This window comes from Geotrypetes seraphini, chromosome 9 (genome assembly GCF_902459505.1).
Source record: "Geotrypetes seraphini chromosome 9, aGeoSer1.1, whole genome shotgun sequence".
In the NCBI taxonomy this organism is placed as follows: Eukaryota; Metazoa; Chordata; class Amphibia; order Gymnophiona; family Dermophiidae; genus Geotrypetes; species Geotrypetes seraphini.
In genome coordinates this window covers 156,889,772-156,910,818 of record NC_047092.1, presented here as the reverse complement: position 1 = coordinate 156,910,818, position 21,047 = coordinate 156,889,772, and the positions used below count along the sequence as shown (strand labels likewise).

Genomic DNA, 21,047 nt, shown 5'->3' with positions numbered 1-21,047 from the left:
ACCTAAAATCGGGCGCCATTTATAGAATTTGCTCCTAAGTGTTTTCCCCATGTCATTTTCTAGTCTAAACTGTCAAAAAAAAAATGGACCTTCCTCAGCTTCTCCTACCCTGATTCTCTTTGGTATGCAAAACAAATCATACACTTTTCTTTAAAAATTAAGGCAAAGCTTTTAACACTTTCACAAAGAACTCATAAGTTTTGTCACAGGTATAATGCTGAATGTATTGCTGAAATTAACAAATCTCTCCCAATTAAATTCAAATTTTCAGCCCTCAATAATTGTTTTCTCTACTTCTATGTAATCTAATATATCCAGAAACAACCAAAGTTTCACCTGCATTTTTGATTCAGTAAACTGAAAGATCACTGATTAGCGCCATTTTCTGAAATGAGTATTTGATGGAATCCTGATTTTCCACTGAAGGCTAATTAAGAATGAAAGCATTTTGAAATGTGCAATGGTTCCATTGATTGTACACTAAAAAAAAAAAAAAGCCTATTGTTTGTTTCTGCTGGTACAACAATAGAATAAATTTCTACTGATTAAAACCAATTTAAAGCAGCTTCTTATAGAAGTAAAATGATTATGTCTAGCCACTCTGCTTTCTAATTTGCTACATCTAGCATGTTCAAGAAAATACATAAAAACAGAACAGTATTTCAGAGCATCTCTATGTACCAAATATGTAATGTGGCAAACTGAAATGCAGGCTTCCTATATGTCTTTGTAAAATGTCATTATCACCATGGCAGACACACACACAATATGAAAGACTGATAAAAGTCCGTTATCGTAAATCTCCCATGGGCTGGCTCTTCCCTTTTGAAGAAGATAGGGCTAGATTCACTAAGCAAACCGATCATGTACCGATCGGTTTGCGAGCCCTTTGCAACCAAATTTCCCTCCAACCCCATTCACTAAAGCCTGTAGCGATCTGATCCCGACCCTCTCATGCAAATTAGCAAAACCCCATGCAAAATAGCCAAGAGATTGATTCACTAACAATTGCTTGGCTATTTTGAATCGGGTTTTACTATTGGCAAACCCAACTGCTGCAGACCTGCCGGTAACTGAATTACCACCACCACACCCCCGACCAGACTGGCCCACTGCCTGGCCGACCCAACATCTCCCCTATACCTAAAAGTTGGGAGCAAGAGGGGTGCTGAATCCCTCCTGCTCCTTAGGCCTCCCTCCAGGACTGTTTTCCAGAGCAGGAGGAACCACAAAGTCCTCCTGCTCCTTCATCTCCTCCTCTCCTGGATGACGCACCACGAATGTGGGCCTTAGACCCCCGCCTTGGTGCATCATGTGATGCACGGGGAAGAGCCTAAGGCCCTGATTGGCTCAGTCGCCTCAGACTCCTCCTTTCTTGGGCGCCTCAGCCAATCAGGGACTTCCTTAGGGCTGAGTCAAAGGAAGTCCCTGATTGGCTATTACTTTGACCAATCAGGGACTTCCTTAGGCTCAGCCCTAAGAAAGTCCCCAATTGGCTTAGGCGCCACAGACCCCTCCCAAAGGAGAAGGAGTCTGAGGCACCTGAACCAATCAGGGCCTTAGGCTTCTCCCTGTGCATCACATGATGCACCAAGGTGGGGCCTAAAGCCCACATTCTCAGTGCATTATCCAGGAGAGGAGGAGACAAAGGAGCAGGACTTTGCAGTTCCTCCTGCTCTGGAAGACAGCGCTGGAGGGAGGCCTAAGGAGGAGGGATTCAGCACCCCTCCTGCTCCCAACTTTTAGGTACAGGGGAAGTGTAGAGCTGGGTCAGGTCAGGCCCGACTGGGGTGCGGTGGGCCGGTTGCAGTCATTTGCATGGTAGGAGGGTGTTGGCATCCCTCCTGCCTTTTGTAGGGGATCGGTGCGGGGGGTGTCATTTTTTAGGGGTTTGGGGAGGGAGGAGGCACTTTGGGAGGGGGGCTTTTTTATTTTTTAACTGAGCAGTTATTTTGCATGTGTAATACACGCAAACTATCTGCCCGATTAAAATAAAAAAGCCAGCAGAAGCCCTGACAGCAGTGACAGGAAGCTGCTTCTCCTGTCACTACTGTCAGGGTCTGCGCATGCTCCAGGATCGCTCTCTAGTGATCCTGGCCGTGGGTAGGGGGCGTGTTACCGATCGTTCCCATTTGCTTGCAGGCCTTTTGTGAATCTGTCGGTCTGCATGCAATCGGGAATGGATTGGACACGGAATCGGGGGTTAGTGAATCCAGCCCATAGTGCTTTCATTACTGCAAGCCAAATGGGGGCCTTTTTACTAAACAAAACACGAGCATGCACTACTGCAAGCTTAAAATGGCTTATTGTGGCACACACTCAGGCATCCTGTGCTAATTTCCAAATCAGCATGCGCTAACCTCAAGCTAAAATTTTTTTTTACATTTTTTGTTAGTAGTATCAGAAAGGAGGGGTAAAGAGTAGGCGTAATTGCGTTAAAAATGGTGCACCCACATTAAGAGTGCATTTAGCACAGTGTTTAGCACAAGATTACTGCGTGAGCCCTTACCACCTACAAAATAGGTGTTGGTAAATGTCCACACAATCATTTTTTATGGCCGCACACTAATTCAAAAAATGGAAAATGGGCCATTTAAGGGAGAGAATTTATCAAAGGGTGCTAAGCACATTAGCACACACTAACCACTAAAGATGCCCATTACATTCCTATGGGCACCTTTAGTGGTTAGCAAACGCTAATGCATTTGAATGCTAATACGCTTTTCGTCCTTTGATTAATTCCCCACTTAGGGCTATGGTAAAAATGACCTTAACACATGGAGAAAAAAAAAAAAATCTATGTATGAGCATGCAAGGTCCATTTTTTTGTCATCACGGTTTGGTAAAAGGCCACCTTAGATGCACAGAAAAAGATCGATGTGTGGATTTTTCTCTCATTATCCACAGTATTTATGTAGCTACAAATTCTGTTTTAAATGTTTGTGTTTCATCCCTATCCCCACCTTTCTTAGTTGTTTGGGTTTTTTGGGTTTGTTTGTTTTTTTTACTGCACTTGAATGCTAGAAATGCTATCCACTGTCTTTTGGAAAGCAGGGCTATAGAAAGAAAAAATAAGACCTACTCCAAAAATAGGCCCTAGTCCTGGGTAGGTCTTAATATAAGCCCTACCCCAAAAATAAGCCCTAGTCCTGGGATTTGCCGGCAACTCCTCAACCCGGCCCCACCCCACCACGCAGCCGAACCTCTGCTGACCCTCCATCCTTCCTTCCCCGCCGACCACGAGCAAGCCCTACCTTCAACCGAAGCAGTGTCGGATCGGCAGCACTCTAAACAGGCTGCTTAGCCTTGTCTGTCGGGGATTTAATTTTGCCGTGTTACTGATGATATCATCAATAACGCGGCAGATTGAATTCCCCGACGGACAAGGCCGAAGCAGCCTGTTTAGAGTGCTGCCGGCCCGACACTGCTTCAGTTGAAGGTAGGGCAAACTTCTGCTGCACAGGGGGATGGGAGGGAGGGGAAGAAAGATGCTGCACATGTGGGGAGAGAAAGGAAAGCGGAAGAATTGGGGTGAAGGAGAGGAAGGGAGAGATGATCATGTGCATACCCCAAAAATAAGACCTAGTGCCTTTTTGGGGCCCCAAATGAATATATGACACTGTCTTATTTTTGGAGAAACGGTAGTAAAAAAATGTTGAGCAATAAATTGAGCATACACACACGCGATTAGAAGATATAAGGCAGTGCATACACATAATATAATCGTATTAACAACACATAATGGTTAACCACAAAATTAAACTACAGAAAGCACACTGTATGCTTCTCAATATTCATTCCTACCAGAACCCAGATAACCTCATGTAAATAGGGACCAAAAACTAAAAGTACTAATATATACAAACAACCCCTAAGGTGCAAGATTCTGCATTCAGTACAACCCCAGAGGAAAAGAAACAAATGCATTTGTTCCTTAACAGACAGCCGATGTAAATCAATCACTAAATTTAAAAATAAAATCATTCCCCCTACAGTTGTCTCCCTCCCTCCATGCTGTGCCTTGCTTTCTGGCCTGCCCCCTCCCCCCGGTGTTATCTTCGGGCCGGCTCCCTCTGCTGCAGTGCACAAAGCCGTGGGCAGCGTCCCGCACCTCATCTAGAAGCCTTCCCTCCGATGTTGTGACGTCAGAAATAAGGCTTCCAGTTCAGGCACAGGACACGCATAGGAGCCTCTGCCCATGGCTTTGTACACTGCAGCACTGAGGAAGAGGGAGTAGGTCCGAAAGCAAGGCACAGCATGGGAGATGACGACGCATCGATTGCACCGTGGATCGGCTGCTGAAGAGCACTGTCTGGGGCCCGATGTACATGCTGGCCCTGCGGACTGGCAGGAAATTTCTGCAGACCGGCAGTTGAAGAACACTGGGCTAGGTGGCACTTAGCGCACGCTAATGTACGTTAACATGCATTAAGCTTTAGTGAAAGGGTCCCTTAAAGATTCAAGTGCATCAGCTCTCTTTCTCATCCTTTTACTTTATAAATTTTTTCAGCTTTGCAAAAAGCTAACTCCCCCTTTTTTTTTTTTTTACATAACCGCAATAGCTGTACAAAGTCACAAAGAAGAAGAAACAGTCCCTGCTCAAAAGAGCTTACAATCTAAACAGCCAAGACAGACAAACTGGATGTCATGGATACAGTTAAGGGGAACGGTTAATCACCTGGCTGGGTTGGAGTGCAGAGGAGTAGGGTTAAGGATTGAAGGCAACATCAAACAGGTGGATTTTTCAGTCTGCTTTTAAACAAGGGAAGGGAAGGGGCTTGACGAACAAACTGGGATAATTTATTCCAGGCATTGACTTAAGAGACATAAAACCTTCTCTCTAAAGCAGGGGGTCTCAAAGTCCCTCCTTGAAGGCCGCAATCCAGTCAGTTTTTCAGGATTTCCCCAATGAATATGCATAAGATCTATGTGATTGCACTGCTTGCAATGCATATTCATTGGGGAAATCCTGAAAAACCGACTGGATTGCGGCCCTCAAGGAGGGACTTTGAGATCCCTGCTCTAAAGGATACGGGTGAAGCCACTGCTTGCCCTGGATCATTAGCATGGAAAGTTGCTACTCCTTGGGTTTTGGCCAGGCACTAGTGACCTGGATTGCCCACCGGGAGAACGGGCTACTGGGTTTGATGGACCATTGATCTGACCCAGTAAGGCTATTCTTATGTTCTTATAATTGCCTACAGATGTTATATCTTTCAGTTTGGTTAACCTGTTTTGAGTTTAATCTGTCAGATTTTATTGAATTTCATTCTGAGTTTATGTTTATGATATGTATTGTGTGGATTTTGTAAGCTGCACAGGACTTTAGATGTGCAACTTAACAATTGTTTTAAACATTGATGACTAAAATTGTACTTACCATGTGTTAAATGCATTGCAAATAATGAGCAGAGCAATAGAAGAGGTGGGAGTCGGGGGGGGGGGCTACAACTTATAATGTTTTAAAATAACCCTCAAGCCCCTCTCAGGGTCACTGGTCCAAAGAACAATTATTTCACATCAATCTCCTGGAACTCAGGGTGATTTACAGGCCCTCAAAGCTTTTCAGCCTTTACTAGTCAACCACATAGACAATCAAGTAGCCATGTGCTATATAAACCAGGAAAGAGGCACAGGTTCTCTCCTTCTCTGTCAGGAGGCTCAAAATATCTGGCTTTGGGCAATTGCTCACAACATCTTTCTCAAAGCAGTCTATATTCAAGGAGAAGAAAATTCCTTGGCAGACAAACTCAGCATAATTCTTCAGCCTCACAAGCGGATGCTCAATTCTGCAGTTCTCCATCCCATTTTTTCTTAATAGGGGACGCCTCAAGTGGATCTGTTTGCGTCTCCCCACAACAACAAGTTGCCCCAATTCTGTCCCAGACTGTACTTTCCTCACCGTCTGGAGGCAGACGCTTTTCTTCTGGATTGGACGCACAAGTTCCTCTATGCGTTTCCACCCATTCCTCTTATTCTTAAGACACTTGTCAAAGCCAAGCAGGAGTCTGCCACTATGATACTCATAGATTCTTGGTGGCCCAGGCAGCCTTGGTTCACCCTTCTACTTCAACTCAGTATCAAGGAACCAATACCTCTGCCGATTTTTCCATCTCTTCATTCATTCATTCAGTTTTCTATACTGTTCTCCCAGGAGAGCTCAGAACGATTTACATTAATTTATTCAGGTACTCAAGCATTTTTCCATGTCTATCCCTGCGGGCTCACAATCTATCTAATAGGGGGATTAAGTGACTTGCCCAGGGTCACAAGGAACAGTGTGGATTTGAACCCACCACCACAGGTTGCTGAGGCTGTAGCTTAAAACACTGTGCCACACTCTCCCCTCTCTTCTTACGCAGTCACGGTTCTCTTCTACATCCCAACCTCCGGTCTTTACACCTGACAGCTTGGTATCTCTCGGGCTGAACTCAACTGATCTTCATCTTTCGCAGCCCGTCAGACTTATTTTGGAAGCTTTCAGAAAACTAGCCACTCAGCAGTGTTTCCAGCAAAAGTGAACATGTTTTTCATCCTGGTGTCTCCATCACTAGGATCCGAAATCTATCTCTGTTTCATTAGTTTTGGATTATCTTCTTCATTTATCCGACTCTGGTCTCAAGTCTACATCCATTAGAATCCATCTCAGTATTATCATTGCCTTTCATCAGCCAGTGGACGGTAAACCTCTTGCTGCTCATCCTCTAATCTACAGATTCATGAAAGGACTTTTCAATGTGAAACCACCTCTTAACCAGCCTCCAGTGGTTTGGGATCTCAATGTGGTTCTTGTTAAGTTGATGAAGCCTCTCTTTGATATTGCTTTTAAGAAAAACATGCGTCTTCCTTCTAAAGAGTCACAACTTCAAATGATTTACCTCTGGTTATACAGAAAATGATAGAGAAAGGATTTTTTTTTTTTAAGTTTCCAGTTTCATGGTTTTGTGGTCTAACCACATGGCCACATGGTAAGCAGCTCCAAAGGCCTGGGAGTTTTAAAACCCTCGAGACTCACAGCATCAAAATACACTTCCCTCATGAAAAGACACATTTCAAAACAATCAAGCATTTTCATAACACAAGTGTGGCTCTCTTAACAGATCACATCTTCTCCAAGCACCAGCTAATGTGGTTTTCCAATGCTGCATTTATTTATTTATTTATTTTTTTTTCAAAAGGCCGACTTCAATCCAGCGGTATAGTAAGGGTGAGTGGTGCCACTCCCTTGCACTTTTAACTTCTCCGGCGTGAGCGGCATGCCTATGTCGGTGTCAGCTCACCCTCTGATGTCACTTCCAAAAGTGACGTCAGAGAGTGCTGATGCAGGCAGCAACCTCACACTGGGGAAGTAAAAAAGGTACGAGGGAAGGTGAGGGGCGTGCGGCAAGCAGGAGGGGGGTGCCGCACACTTAGCAAGATGGCACTTGGGGCAGCCCGCCTCCCCCAAACTATGCCACTGCTTCAATCTAAATTTCAAGACATAATGATGGATTTGTTACAATTATTATAAGGGCATCTGTCTGTATGGTCAGCTCTGTAATCATCTTCTGTAAAAACCAATTAAATTTTCAGGGTACCCACAATGAATCTGCATAGCGCCTTGTGGATGTCTCAAAGCCACAAATAGCTATGAAATTTGAGAAACCTTATAAAATAGGATTCATAACGCAAGCATTTTCAGTATATCCCCCCCCACACACACACACACATATATATCCACAGCACTACAAGCACAGTCTGTTCTAAAGTAATTAAGAAGCTTCCCATATCTTGATCTGCATATCTTGTATCAGGATTTTTCTGTTTCATTTCAAAACTGCACTCCCATAATTTCAACAAGCTGTTGCTGTACCAGGTGCTGTGACTCAGTGCTAAATGTCCTTTTACACCAGATTTTCCCTAGACGTTCAGGGTCACCCATGTAACTAAAGAAACCACAATTTCAGGTTGCAACAGCTGGTTACAAACACAACACTGTGAAAATCAGAGTTATCACAGTTTCCAGTCATGGTATAATTTCAAAAGAGCTGGACAATGAAATGCTAGCCCAGGACTATACAGTGTTAAAACGTAGCACTTCACACAAGGAAGGAAAAAATGAGGTTTCTTACCTGCAACAGGCGTTATCCAAGAACCGCAGACAGATATTTTCACAAGTGGGCGGCATCCTCCACGGAGCCCAGTATGGACCGTACAAAAGTCCATCTTCTCTTTAAAAATGTCAAATGTTTGAAGACTACCTACACCGCGCATGCACAAGTACCTTCCCATCCTACACCAGCTCGCGGTTCCTTCAGTTCAGTAGCAAAGCTAAAAAACCAACTAGGGGCGGTGGGAGGGTGGTGAGAATATCTACCTGCTGTCCTTGGATAATGCCCGTTTCAAATAAATAACTTCACTTTTTCCCAGGACAAGCAGGCAATATATACTCACATGTGGGACTCCCTAGCTGCCAGGATCATGTCTTTGAGAGAAGGGTTATTGACAACTACTATGAGCCTGACAAAACCAACATGGAGGGAAATTGGCTTCCAAGTGGAAAACAAATTTTGTAGAACTGCTTGACCAAACTGGCTAAACAGTAGTGGGATGTAAAGAATCAGGTAGCTGCTTTACAAATGTTCTCAATAAGAGCGGGCAGATGCCTATGCACAAGACTTGGGTGTGCTGGTGGATACAACCATGAAATCATCAGCGCAATGTGCAGTGGCCTCGAAGAAAGCTAACAGAATGCTGGGCATCATTAAGAAGGGAATTACAACCAGGACAAAGGAAGTCATCATGCCACTGTATCGTGCAATGGTGCGCCCGCATCTAGAGTACTGAGTCCAATATTGGTCGCCGTACCTCAAGAAAGACATGGCGATACTTGAAGGTCCAGAGAAGAGCTACGAAAATGATAAATGGTATGGAGGACTGTTCATACGCTGACAGGCTGGACAAGCTGGGGCTCTTCTCCCTGGAAAAGAGGAGGCTTAGGGGAGACATGATAGAAACTTTCAAGATCATGAAGGAAATGGAGAAGGTAGACAAGGATAGATTCTTCAAACTACAGGCACAAGAGGGCACTCTGAGAAACTGGAAGGGGACAAGTTTAAAACCAATGCCAGGAGGTTCTTCTTCACACAGAGGTTGTGGACACATGGAACGCGCTCCCGGAGGAAGTGGTCGGGCAGAGTACCCTAAGGGGTTTCAAAGAGGGATTGGATGGATTCCTGAAGGATACGGAGATTGAGGGATACAGATAAGGGTAGATAAGAGTATGGAAAGAGTATAGATAAAAACAAGGGGCTATAGGGCTAAATCAAGATAACAAGACAGGTCATGGACCTGATGGGCCGCCGCGGGTGCGGACTGCTGGGCGCGATGGACCTCTGGTCTGACCCAGCGGAGGCAAATTCTTATGTTCTTAAATCCTGGCCTGTGTACAATAGTAAATTGAAAATAAACAAAATGGATTACAAAAGTAATAAAACAGTAATTTAAAAATGTTAGAGCAACTACTCACATTGTAAATATATGGCACAAATACTGGCAGAGGATCAGGCCGATAAAGTACACCTTGCAAATAAGGCACAGGTCTCAACTTTTGCAACACTTATATACGGCCTTTGTTGCAAGCCATACAAATGAGGGCAGCATTCAGAACCACAACTGCCACAAAAAAAAGTAAATAAATCTGGTCATCTTTATGTCCGATATTGAGTGGCCTGAAACATTTAGTTAAGACCAATGGACATGCAATCCTAAACTTATTTAAGGCAAGGGTTCTCTGCCAGTCAGGTTCTCAGAAACCACAACAAATATGCATGAGAGGTGGAAGTTCGGAAAAATATGGGGGGGCGCATATATGTCCCGTAGAAGCTTTTTTTCTACTCTGCATTTGTTTGGTTTGCTGGTAGTTCTCTGCCCCTCCCCTCCGCCTATGGTGATTGTATGCAGCAGTGGGGACCTGTGTTCCGATAGCCTGGAGTTTGGGTGTCAAGGTCCTGAAGCAGTGGCTCTGCCACTAAACGATCGTCGGCCTGGCTTTTTTCTAATTAGTGGTTTTTCCACATTGGGTTATCTCCCTTGCTATTTTCATGCTCCCACCTGCCAGTATTTAGTTTCTGCGAAAGTTTTTCTGCCTGAGATGCTTCGCCTCTCCGTTAGTCCGAAGCTTTTCTTTTGCTTAAACAGTACATTCTTTACTCTAGCATTTGGTTTATGGTGGTGCTTTTTGGAGCGTTTTGCATTTCTATTTTTGAGATAAATCTGCACACAGTACCTCCATTACTGCATATTCATTGTGGGTATTCTGAAAATCTGACTTGCTGGGTGTGTCCCGAGGCCTAGGTTGAAAACCATCGATTTAAGTCAACACTACTATTTGTGCAATGCCATTAAAGGTACCTGGGAAGCAGCTGAATATCACTGCTAACTTTTCATCTTGCCCAACAGAACACTCCAGCCTCTCTTTTATAGATAAACTTTGGCTACTGCACAATTGTTCAACAGAAGTATATGAGTAATTAAAAAGTGGGTGCTAATAACCTCAACTGAATACATCCCCCACCCTCCTCAGATACTTATTAATATGCACACAGCTATTTTTGTTTCAGGCCCTGATGTTCTAAACTTACTGTTAAAATCCTATGGGTTGTTGTAGTGCCGATAAATTTTCCAATTTCAAAAATACGAACGATGCCGCAAAAACTTCACATTTGCTCCGCGGAGGTCCACAAAAATTCCATCGGTCACTGGAGAAAGCGAATAGTCCATGGAAAGAGGCATAAAAGTGCACATGTGCCAGGAAATGCTACGTCACAGGCATGCATGAGCATTAATCACAAATGTGTCTTATTGTAGCACATTATGGGTGCACGTCATGAGGGAGGGGCAGAGAACTACCAACAAACCAATGCAATGTAGAAAAAAAGCTTCTATGGGACTTATATGCTGCCCCCATATTTTTCTGAACTTCCACCTCTCATGCAATCGACAGCCCTAGACCTGTCAGCATATGTTTTTAATGAACGGGCATGAGACACACCTTTAAGACCTATGCATGAGATGCGCTTTAGCACACACACATATGGCACCCCTCCTATCAAGTATGATAAATGTTACCTTCATCTCTCATGCAATTGGCAGCCCAGACCTGCCGGAGTATACTTTTTACGCACACATGAGATGTAATTTTAACACACACGATTCAACAGTACAGGAATCTCCAGACCTACCAGTAATTTTGGAGTGTTAAAGGTTAGTGCTTCATTTTGTAAATCACTAGGCAATGTCTGGGCATCATCCAGAGTGTTCATTTTAATATTAATGATCTCTATGTACTACATTTACATAGTATTAATCAGAGGATGCTACAAAGAACGGAAAAGACTGCTCAGAGTCATTATGTGCATCAGAAGCTAAAATATTTCGATGCTAAACTGGTTTAGTGTCGATCGTTAAAGGCACGGTAAGTTTAGAACATCAGGGCCTCAGTGAATACTTGTCCTGCAGTCATGGTTTATTCCTCTTCTTTAATTACATTACCTATAAGTTCAAAATGTAATATCTTACCTTTAAGCCATCACTTGGAAGCCTGTAACCAAACCTTGCTGGCAGGTCTTCAAATATCTGAGATATATTTTCTTTTGAAAACTAAAAGTAGACAAAAGAAGAAAAACTATTAAATCCTGTTTTGGGCATGAAGAATATAGCAGCATTATTGCTGCTCCAATCAACTGTGGGTATAGACCATTATATTGTTTATTAAAACTCTTGCTATACAGTGTTCCCCCCCATGAATTTGCGGTTCGCAGACTCACTAATTTGCGTATTCTCCGACTGCCTCTTCCCGTATTAAATTCAGGTTACATCAATCAGGAGCTGCGTGTCAAAGTAGCTCCTGATTGGTGTAGCTTGACTTTAGTAACAGGAAGAGGCGGTCGGAGCATCCCGCGAGTGATTTTGCAACCGCCAGCGCCCCAGCTGCCCTCTCCTGCCTCGAGCGATTTTGTCTAAGTACTTGCAGGACGATGCTAGCGTTGTATAGAACAGGGCAGCAAAGTAACTTCTCAGTGCTCAACACAAGAGACTGGCAGGGTGATGTGACTGCAATTAACCGCAAAGTGGGAACGGGGACAAACTGTGTCTGTGTCATTCTCTAAAAAAGTTTGAGACTAGTGTTAAAACATGCAGTACCAACTAGATGAACAGCTTCTATAACATGCTAGTATCGATATGTAAAAACTTAACACATCTTAGACAACTGACAACTGAATTCAGTGATTACAAGAAACTGCAGAAGCTGTTTTTGGATGTCAATGAGCTACTGTTAAATTACATCATTTGTGCGTTATCTGCCTTTGGTGTGGCAACAAGTCTTGACTGCTGATCATACTCCTACCATCTGTAACTTCCTTCCATCATGTGCTCAGTTGCTCAAGAATCTTACTGTTACTGCAACAGATTTGTCCATTGTTGCTGGCAACAAGGAGCATTTCTAACATTAGCCACTTATTTTCATGTTCATCCATTACATCAGGGGTGTCCAATGTCGGTCCTCGAGGGCCGCAGTCCAGTCGGGTTTTCAGGATTTCCCCAATGAATATGCATGAGATCTATTTGCATGCACTGCTTTCAATGCATATTCATTGGGGAAATCCTGAAAACCCGACTGGATTGCGGCCCTCGAGGACCGACATTGGACACCCCTGCATTACATAGTGTAGGTTCTCTTCTGCACCCATGTGTGAAAGACAATGTGATTATCTTCCCAGATGATGTAAAAACACAGGTAATTGAATCTTTGGGAAAACTGTATCAAAACCAGATCGAAATAGAAGGCACTATTTGTGATTTATAACAGTTGTAGAGAATATGGTCTTTTTATACTTTTAAAAATTTAAAATATAAAATCATAAGTGTTCGAGGCTTGTGCAGATGAGAACAAAGCATATGAGGATGGGGACAAACTGTCCCTGTGTCATTCTCTACTCAACATTAATGGCAGGCAAATAATATGCATGCTTTTTAGAACTGAGTTTTGGGAAGTTAAAAGGGGAGGAGTGCAAAAGTTGTGCAACAAGCTCAGCTCATGTGCACATGCGCCAGGCAAACCCAAAGGTAAAGCGCACACATTGAGATCTGTTTTCTGCATCTTAAATATAAGCTTTCCAATTTTTTTCCCTTGAAAGGCTAACATTTAAGCTGGAAACAAGCACCAACGTGTGCTTTTTTTTTTTTCAGGTTTTCTCCGACTCACACACATTTGTTTCACTGCCAATGTCAGAGTTTGGGCAGGGGTAGGGAACCAACCTTACCTCTGAATCCTAATGCCAGTTTGGAGCACGTGTTAAGAGTGTTTGAAGAGATGATTTCCCACACTTCCGCTTGAGTTTTATTTAATTTAAAAGCAGAAGGAAGCCCTTGCAAGCCCCTAAACCAGGGGTAGGGAACTCCGGTCCTCGAGAGCTGTATTCCAGTCAGGTTTTCAGGATTTCCCCAATGAATATGCATAAGATCTACTTACATGCACTGCTTTCAATGCATATTCATTGGGGAAATCCTGAAAACCTGACTGGAATACAGCTCTCGAGGACCGGAGTTCCCTACCCCTGGTTTAGGGGCTTGCAAGGGCTTCCTTCTGCTTTTAAATTAAATAAAACTCAAGCGGAAGCGTGGGAAATCATCTCTTCAAACACTCTTAACACGTGCTCCAAACTGGCATTAGGATTCAGAGGTAAGGTTGGATTTGTCTTTTGCACTGTTCGAGCACTGAGAAGGAACAGGAAATGACCTCAACATCAGTTGAGGCTTTTTTTTTAATGTATAAACTTTATTTAGGCATTCAAAAACAGTACAATTATCAATTCCAAAAACAGTAAACAATCCAACAGAGAAGAGTACAATAAACCATGATGTACTCGAGTTCTTTGGCACAAGCTAAAGTTAGCAAAATCCATGTACACCCACTGCAACCCTCCACCCCCTTCCCTTCCCCACCTCAACATCAGTTTGACTACATTTGCATGCTATTTACACTAATCTTTGGCGCACATCTTTCTTGCACCAGAGCCCTCTGTGCTTGGTAACATCAGCACTACTTGCCTCTTGGTTTTGAATGTCAGTCCACTAAAAATAGTAGCAGCATTCCATGCTACTGACTCATGTCTGTCTCAACAGCAAACTATGGACCTTTCCTCCAGGAACTTGTCCAAACCTTTTTTAAAACCAGCTACATTAACTGCTCTTACCATATCCTCTGGCAACGTGTTCCAGAGCTTAACTATTCTCTGAGTGAAAAAAATATTTCCTCCTATTGGTTTTAAAAGTATTACTCTAACGTCATCGAGTGTCCGCTAGTCCAGGGGTAGGCAATTCCGGTCCTTGAGAGCTGGAGCCAGGTCAGGTTTTTCAGGATATCCACAATAAATATGCATGAGATAGATTTGCATCTCAAGGAGGCAGTACATGCAAATCCATCTCATACATATTCATTGTGGATATCCTGAAAACCTGACCTGGCTCTGGCTCCATTGTGGATATCCTGAAAACCTGACCTGGCTCTGATATCCTGAAAACCTGACCTGGCTCTGGTTCTCGAGGACTGGAATTGCCTACCCCAGCCCTAGTCTTTGTAAATCTTGATGCAATAAAAAAAAATTGATCCTCTTGTACCCGTTCTATACCTCTCAGGAGTTTGTAGACTTCAAACATAGGAAACCAGCTACATTAAAAAGGAAATAAGGACAGGTTAGTTAGTGCAGTGCTCTCCTAGAGGTACATCTAGCCAGTTGGGTTTTCAGGAGTCCCACAAGGAATAAGCATGCTCCTACTGTATGTAGGTGATCCTGCAAAGTTGTTTCCAGGAGAGTGTTGAGAAGCACTGGCTTAGGGAAATAAAGCTGGCTGCTCAATAGCAAGTCTACTAATTTATGGCTCTTTAATTTAAACCTAGGAATCTATTTTGAGCCTGAGATTTAGGAACCTAAAAATCAGCCGAATGTAGCCACCTAAACTGAGGTGCTGAGTGTCCACTGAATAACTGGGATACAACCAAATCAAGGCATTAAAACTAAATTTTAAAAAACAATACACAGCATCTACAATTGTGAAAGATAGATAATTGCATGCAGCAATGATTTTATAAATGAACTGAGCAATGGAAGATAACATGCGTTATCCAAGGTCATGAACAGTTATAGTTATTTTATTTAATATACCGCCATTTTTAACAAAAAAGTCAAATCAAAGCGGTGTACAATAAATAAAAACAATGAGCAATATTTAAAATAAAAAATATAACAAGGGGAGTATACACAAACAAATTAACCAAACTAGACACAAGAGGACAAAAAGGGCAGGAGAGGTTTATAATATCTTAAGGGAAAACAGGCAGGATAGGAACAAGAGTTTCAGTGGAAGAAAGAAAGATTAGGTTCTTACCTTGATAATCTTCTCTTTTGTAGATGTGTCTACCAGCCCTGAACCACAGGGTTATGCATCTGAACCCACAAGTTGCTTGCAGAATGCTATCAATCATCTTTGAACTCCCAACTCCTTCCCAGGCAGCTGCTCCTGTCCCCTCAGTTTGTACAAAAGCAATCAAGGAGCATTGTAATGACAGACATAACTGAAAGGAGGGAAATGGGGAAATATCCCCAGCACTAAGTCTGTGGGGACAATCAGTGAAGTGTGCATGTGCGCTAATGATTTTATTATAGCGGATAGCACTATCAGATGCACGCAGAGCTGTACACTAAATATGCAAGAGACAGTCCCTGCTCGAAAAAGTTTACTATCTAATTATGACAAACACAATAGACTGAGAACCTGCCCCCTATCTGAGGGGGGGGGGGGCTTGGCCCCTGTCTTGGCATAATTTTGCTTTCTTGGAGGCTGGAGAGGGGTGAAAGCCATAGGCTTGCTGTCCTCTGCCCTCGCTAAACCTCTGCTGTGACCCCCGAAAGGACCTCTGCATCACTTGGCCTCCCACATAAGGGCTGAATCTTTGAGAGCCTCAAACAGTACCCAGATCCCGAGCCATCCAGGGTCTGCTGTCCAGCAAGGCTTTAGGGCGATGGTCTGTAACACTGGCCATCAAGTCATTCATACCCTTGCCAAATAGCATCTGCCCCTGAAAGGGAAGTATGCGCAGCATGACTTTAGAGACTGAATCTCCTGCCCACTGTCTGATCCAGAGCATCCACTGGGCAGAGAAAGCATAGGCTGACACCTTGATCATGACGATGTTATACAGAGCATACGCTATATACAGTCTATGAACCCTGGGTGACTCACAATCCTATGAATGATTTGACCTAGCATGGGCCATAGGGAAAACAAGAGACACTTCTCCGGCCACGAATGGACTAACGCGTCCAACCACATGTGTATCTTTGGCTGTAAAAGTGAGCAGCCTCTGTATTTTCTGCTGAGGTCATCAGATGCATCTGGGGATGCCCCCACCACCGAACAATGGAGTTGAATGCCTGAGGGAACAGAGACCATTCCTTGAGTCTGCTAACTGAAAGAGTTGGCCTGCACATTTTCCACTCCCACTACATGCATGGCCAAGAGAGCCTGCAAATGAGCTTCTGTACACTGAAAGAGAATTTGAGCTTCTAGGGATAACAGGGCACTTCTGGTGCCTCCTTGCCTGGTGACAGTCTTCTTAGTCAATGTAACAGCAGTGGCCTGACTGTCTTGCCTTCTAGAGATTCCTAGCTGAATGACTCAGAGTTCTAGGCGATGGACCACTTCTGCTAAGCCAGTGACCAACAATCCTGAACTAGATGTCTTTTGCAATGACATCCTCAATTGTAAAGGCTGGCATCGGTCATTAGTATCTCCCAGGAGGAAATGCAGATCGAAGCTGTCTGCAACCACGACTGCAGACTGTTCCTTGCTTCCAGTAACAATGGAAGTGGTTGCTGAAGCAAGAATGTCTGAGGAGATCAGTGAGATAAGGGAGTCTTGGAGAGGTCTTGTCCAATGGACCACCTCCTGCCATCGACTTCAGGACCTGCAGATATGCTACACCGTGGAAACAGGACTCTATAGTAGGTCCAAAATTTTTTTGAAGCTTCAGTCTGCATGGCTCTGGAAGAAAAACCTGGCCCAAGGCCATGTCAAACCAAAATCCCAGGTACTCCAGATGCTGAGTTGGCTCCAGCTGATTCTTCTTGAAGTTGACTATCCATCCCAGGTCCTGAAGGAGTTGGCCACTCTTAAAACGGTTGGTTCTCCTTCCTCCCCGGACAGGGCTCTGATTAGCCAATCACCTAAATATGAGTTGACTTGGAAACTTGCCTTGAGGAGATGCACTGCTACTTTCACCATAACCTTGGTAAAGGTGCAAAGTGCTGTTGCTAGGCTGAAGGGGAGTATAGAGAACTGGGAATGCTGCTCCAACACATGACACTGCAAATACTTCCTGTGGGCTGGAAAAATGAGAATGTGGAGATAGGCTTCCATCAAATAGAGGAAGGCAAGAAATTCCTCCAGTGCCACTGCTGCTATGATTGATCGCACGGTCTCCATACTGAAATACGGTACTTTCAGTGCAGCACTGATCGACTTGAGGTCCAGAACTGGCCCAAGCCTTTCTTTGGCACAATGAACTATATGGTGTATCTGCCCAAACCCAATTCTTCATCTGGGACTAGCTCTATGGCACGAAGATCCAGTAACCTTTGCAACACTGTCTGGACTCTAAGGGGTCTCTCCGGCCAGCTGGTCAGCAAATCTACAAAAAGATCGGAAAAGGAGGCACAGAATTCAATTTTGTAACCTTCTCAAACAACTTCTAGGACCCAACAGTCTGCGCCAATCTACAACTATTACTATTTATTATTTCTACTAGTTTTTTAGCTCGTTACATTAACAGGTGCTAGAATAGATGTGTAGACTTAGGCATTTCTTTCTTTCTGTCTGTCTCTCTCTCTCCCTGCCCCCTTTCTTTTTTCCTGTCTGTCCCCCCTGTATAGCAGCACCCCTTCCCTGCTCCCCCTGTCTAGTAGTAGCCCTTCTCCCTTACTTTTACCTCCCCCCTGTCCAGCAGCACCCCTTCCCTGCTCCCATTGTCCAGCAGTAGCCCTTCTCCCTTACTTTTACCTCCCTCCTATCCAGTAGTACCCCTTCTCCCTTCCCTGCTTCCCCTGTACAGCATCCGCTAGGCCGGGCAGCCTCGGGATTTTTGCTAGGCTGGCCCACCTTGCATTATCGAAGTGGGCCGGCCTATCAAATGCCCCGCAGCTGCTTGATGAAACCACGGCTGCTGCTGCTGGTCCGTGGGTGAGAAGAAGAGGCGTCCTGGCAGCGGCAGCGTAGTCAGAAGGCAGAAAGTCAGCTGGTGTTGGAGATCGGGGCAGGAAATTAGCTGAGGCAGGCACTGCGCATACGCGACACGGAGTCACGGATCACGGTGGCATGCAGATTGAAGTGCGCATGTGCGCTAAGGATTTTATTATAGCGGATAGCACTATCAGATGCACGCAGAGCTGTACACTAAATATGCAAGAGACAGTCCCTGCTCGAAAAAGTTTACAATCTAATTATGACAAACACAATAGACTGAGAACCTGCCCCCTATCTGAGGGGGGGGGCTTGGCCCCTGTCCCAGCATGATTTTGCTTTCTTGGAGGCTGGAGACGGGTGAAAGCCAGAGGCTTGCTGTCCTCTGCCCTCGCTAAACCTCTGCTGTGATCCCCGAAAGGACCTCTGCATCACTTGGCCTCCCACATAAGGGCTGAATCTTCGAGAGCCTCAAACAGTACCCTGTCCCAGATCCTGAGCCATCCAGGGTCTGCTGTCCAGCAAGGCTTTAGGGTGATGGTCTGTAACACTGGCCATCAAGTCATTCATACTCTTGCCAAATAGCATCTGCCCCTGAAAGGGAAGTATGCTCAGCATGACTTTAGAGACTGAATCTCCTGCCCACTGTCTGATCCAGAGCATCCACTGGGCAGAGAAAGCATAGGCTGACACCTTGATCATGACGATGTTATACAGAGCATACGCTATATACAGTAATTCACCCCAGATAGAAGTATTTGGGAGTCTTTGCCTTCCTTCGAGGCCAGGCCTCGAGACAGTCAGGTGTGGCAAGTACATGCCACAAAGAAGTTGCGGCTGAGGATCATATCCACTTTACAGTCTTGAGTATCCCTTAACATCACACCTCCTTCACTAGGCAAGGAGGTTCATTTGGTGACCTGCACCATCAGCAAATCCACCTTTGGCTGAACAAACAGCTGCTGCAAATCTGTAACCATAGGGTAAAACTAGGACATAGTCTTAGCCACCCACAGGACCCCTCTAGGGACTCCCAGTGGTCCATGACCAGCTTTGTGATGTCTGGATGCAAGGGAAAGAACATGATCGGAGTAACTGAGCCACTCACTATGTTGAGGAGGCTGGAGGAACTTCCAGCTTCCATTTTTGCAGTGAGGTAGAAATAATGCCCAAGAGCACAGAGGCTTTAAATAGCGCACCGTGGAGTCTTCCCCACTACCACTTCTGGACCACTGTTATCATACCGAGAACAAGACTTTGCTAAAGAAACTGCATCCTGGGACAATAATGGCATGGAATCGGACTTTCCATCCTCCCAGTCTATGTCAGATTGAACATCCAGTTTTGTGTCCTCATCTGGTTGGAATGTAGGCTGAAGGGAGATCCCCTGCACCACTGTTTCTGTCACACTTAACGCAGTTGCTAGGGACCCTTGGCATTTTACATAAGACTCACAAAATCCGGGGAGAAGCCTTATACTGGGGATCTCAAGGACCCTGGCAGGATCTCCTGCAGGTCCTCCTGGGCTCCGCAGCAGCCACACATTAGCGCTTAGCTAATGCATCTTCAGAGAGCTCTAGAAAGGGCCTCTTCCCTTGGGATCATGCCGCCTGTGGATTCCCAGCCCTGAAAGACTCAAGGCCCCCGCCCTTCCCCAGCGTACTCTGCCGCACGCAGGACGCAGGACGTCGGTGACTTGCTGACTGCTTACCAGAGAAGCTAAGTACCTTCTTTTGGCTTACAGATTGAATTTGGACACTTGTTCTTTTGCCCCCCTGGTTCAGGGGAAGAGACTGCTTATAGTGTACGTTTTTGATTTTTTGCACTTATAGCACCTTTGTGTTATTTAGCACTTAAATTCACAGAGAGCCCTAGGATGTTTCACAGTTGAAACCTTCTAGGTGCAAACCAGTGGCAGCCTTTTCCTCCGGAGTCCGGAGGTTGGCTGTGTGACTGAGGGCTCTCTATAAATTATTTTGAGTTATTAGTTAAGTTACTCTTTAGTAGTGGTGAAAGGGAGTAGTTTTCTACTTCAATCTCTCTGTGGACAGTCTCTCCCCCTGATCACAGTTTCTGTTTTGGGGCTTGGGAGATCTGCTTTTTCCTAGTTTTGTTAGCTCCCATTGTTCGGGTTTTCTTTAGATTCAGCACGCAGGACATGGACATTCCTTGACCGGCCATCCAGCGCAAACCTCAGCGGTCCAACCCTTCTCGATTTTAAGTAAAATCAAGGGGTTTTGAAGTAGGTTGAGGGTTTAGAAAAGATCATTTAACATTCAACATGGCCACCGCCAGCAAAATCATGCCAAAAAGGGCTCATTGGGACTCCCCTGAAGTACAAAAATGCAAGGAAAGGGGTTTTTACAGGTGGGGGTCCCTTGGCTCTGGCTGCAGAAACCTTCAAATTTTCCCCATGTGCCTGCCTGGTTCACCTTAGGAGTGCAACTGGAATAAATGGAGTAGAACTCTGCCTAACAGGTTCGCGGGATGAACTTGGTTTTCAGGCTGGCAGTCAGACCAATGTCAGACTGAGATTCAACCCCTGGAAAACCTCACGCTATGAAGGGACAAAGGATCACGCACCCGGCCTACTATTAATCTCAGTCAAACCAGGAAGGAGACAAACCGTCTGCACACAAGCTCCTGATAAAGATGCGAGCAGCTACACAGCAGATGGCCCCCAAGCTCCAAAAATTACAAAAACTGGCTGGCTAGCTAGGTGTTCCTGAGGGCTGATCATGCTAGAGGAAGACTTCTGCAGTACTAGA

The 21,047-nt window shown here is 44.7% G+C and overlaps 1 protein-coding gene across 1 annotated transcript in view; it reads right to left on the bottom strand.

Annotated features, from left to right (window-relative positions):
- Positions 1-21,047, bottom strand: part of RNF13 (ring finger protein 13) — a 155,118-nt gene that overhangs the window by 125,870 nt on the left and 8,201 nt on the right. Inside the window, exon 3 of the mRNA XM_033958811.1 lies at positions 11,560-11,640. Within this exon, the coding sequence (XP_033814702.1) occupies positions 11,560-11,640 (81 nt within the window). The remainder of the gene's footprint in view (positions 1-11,559; positions 11,641-21,047) is intronic.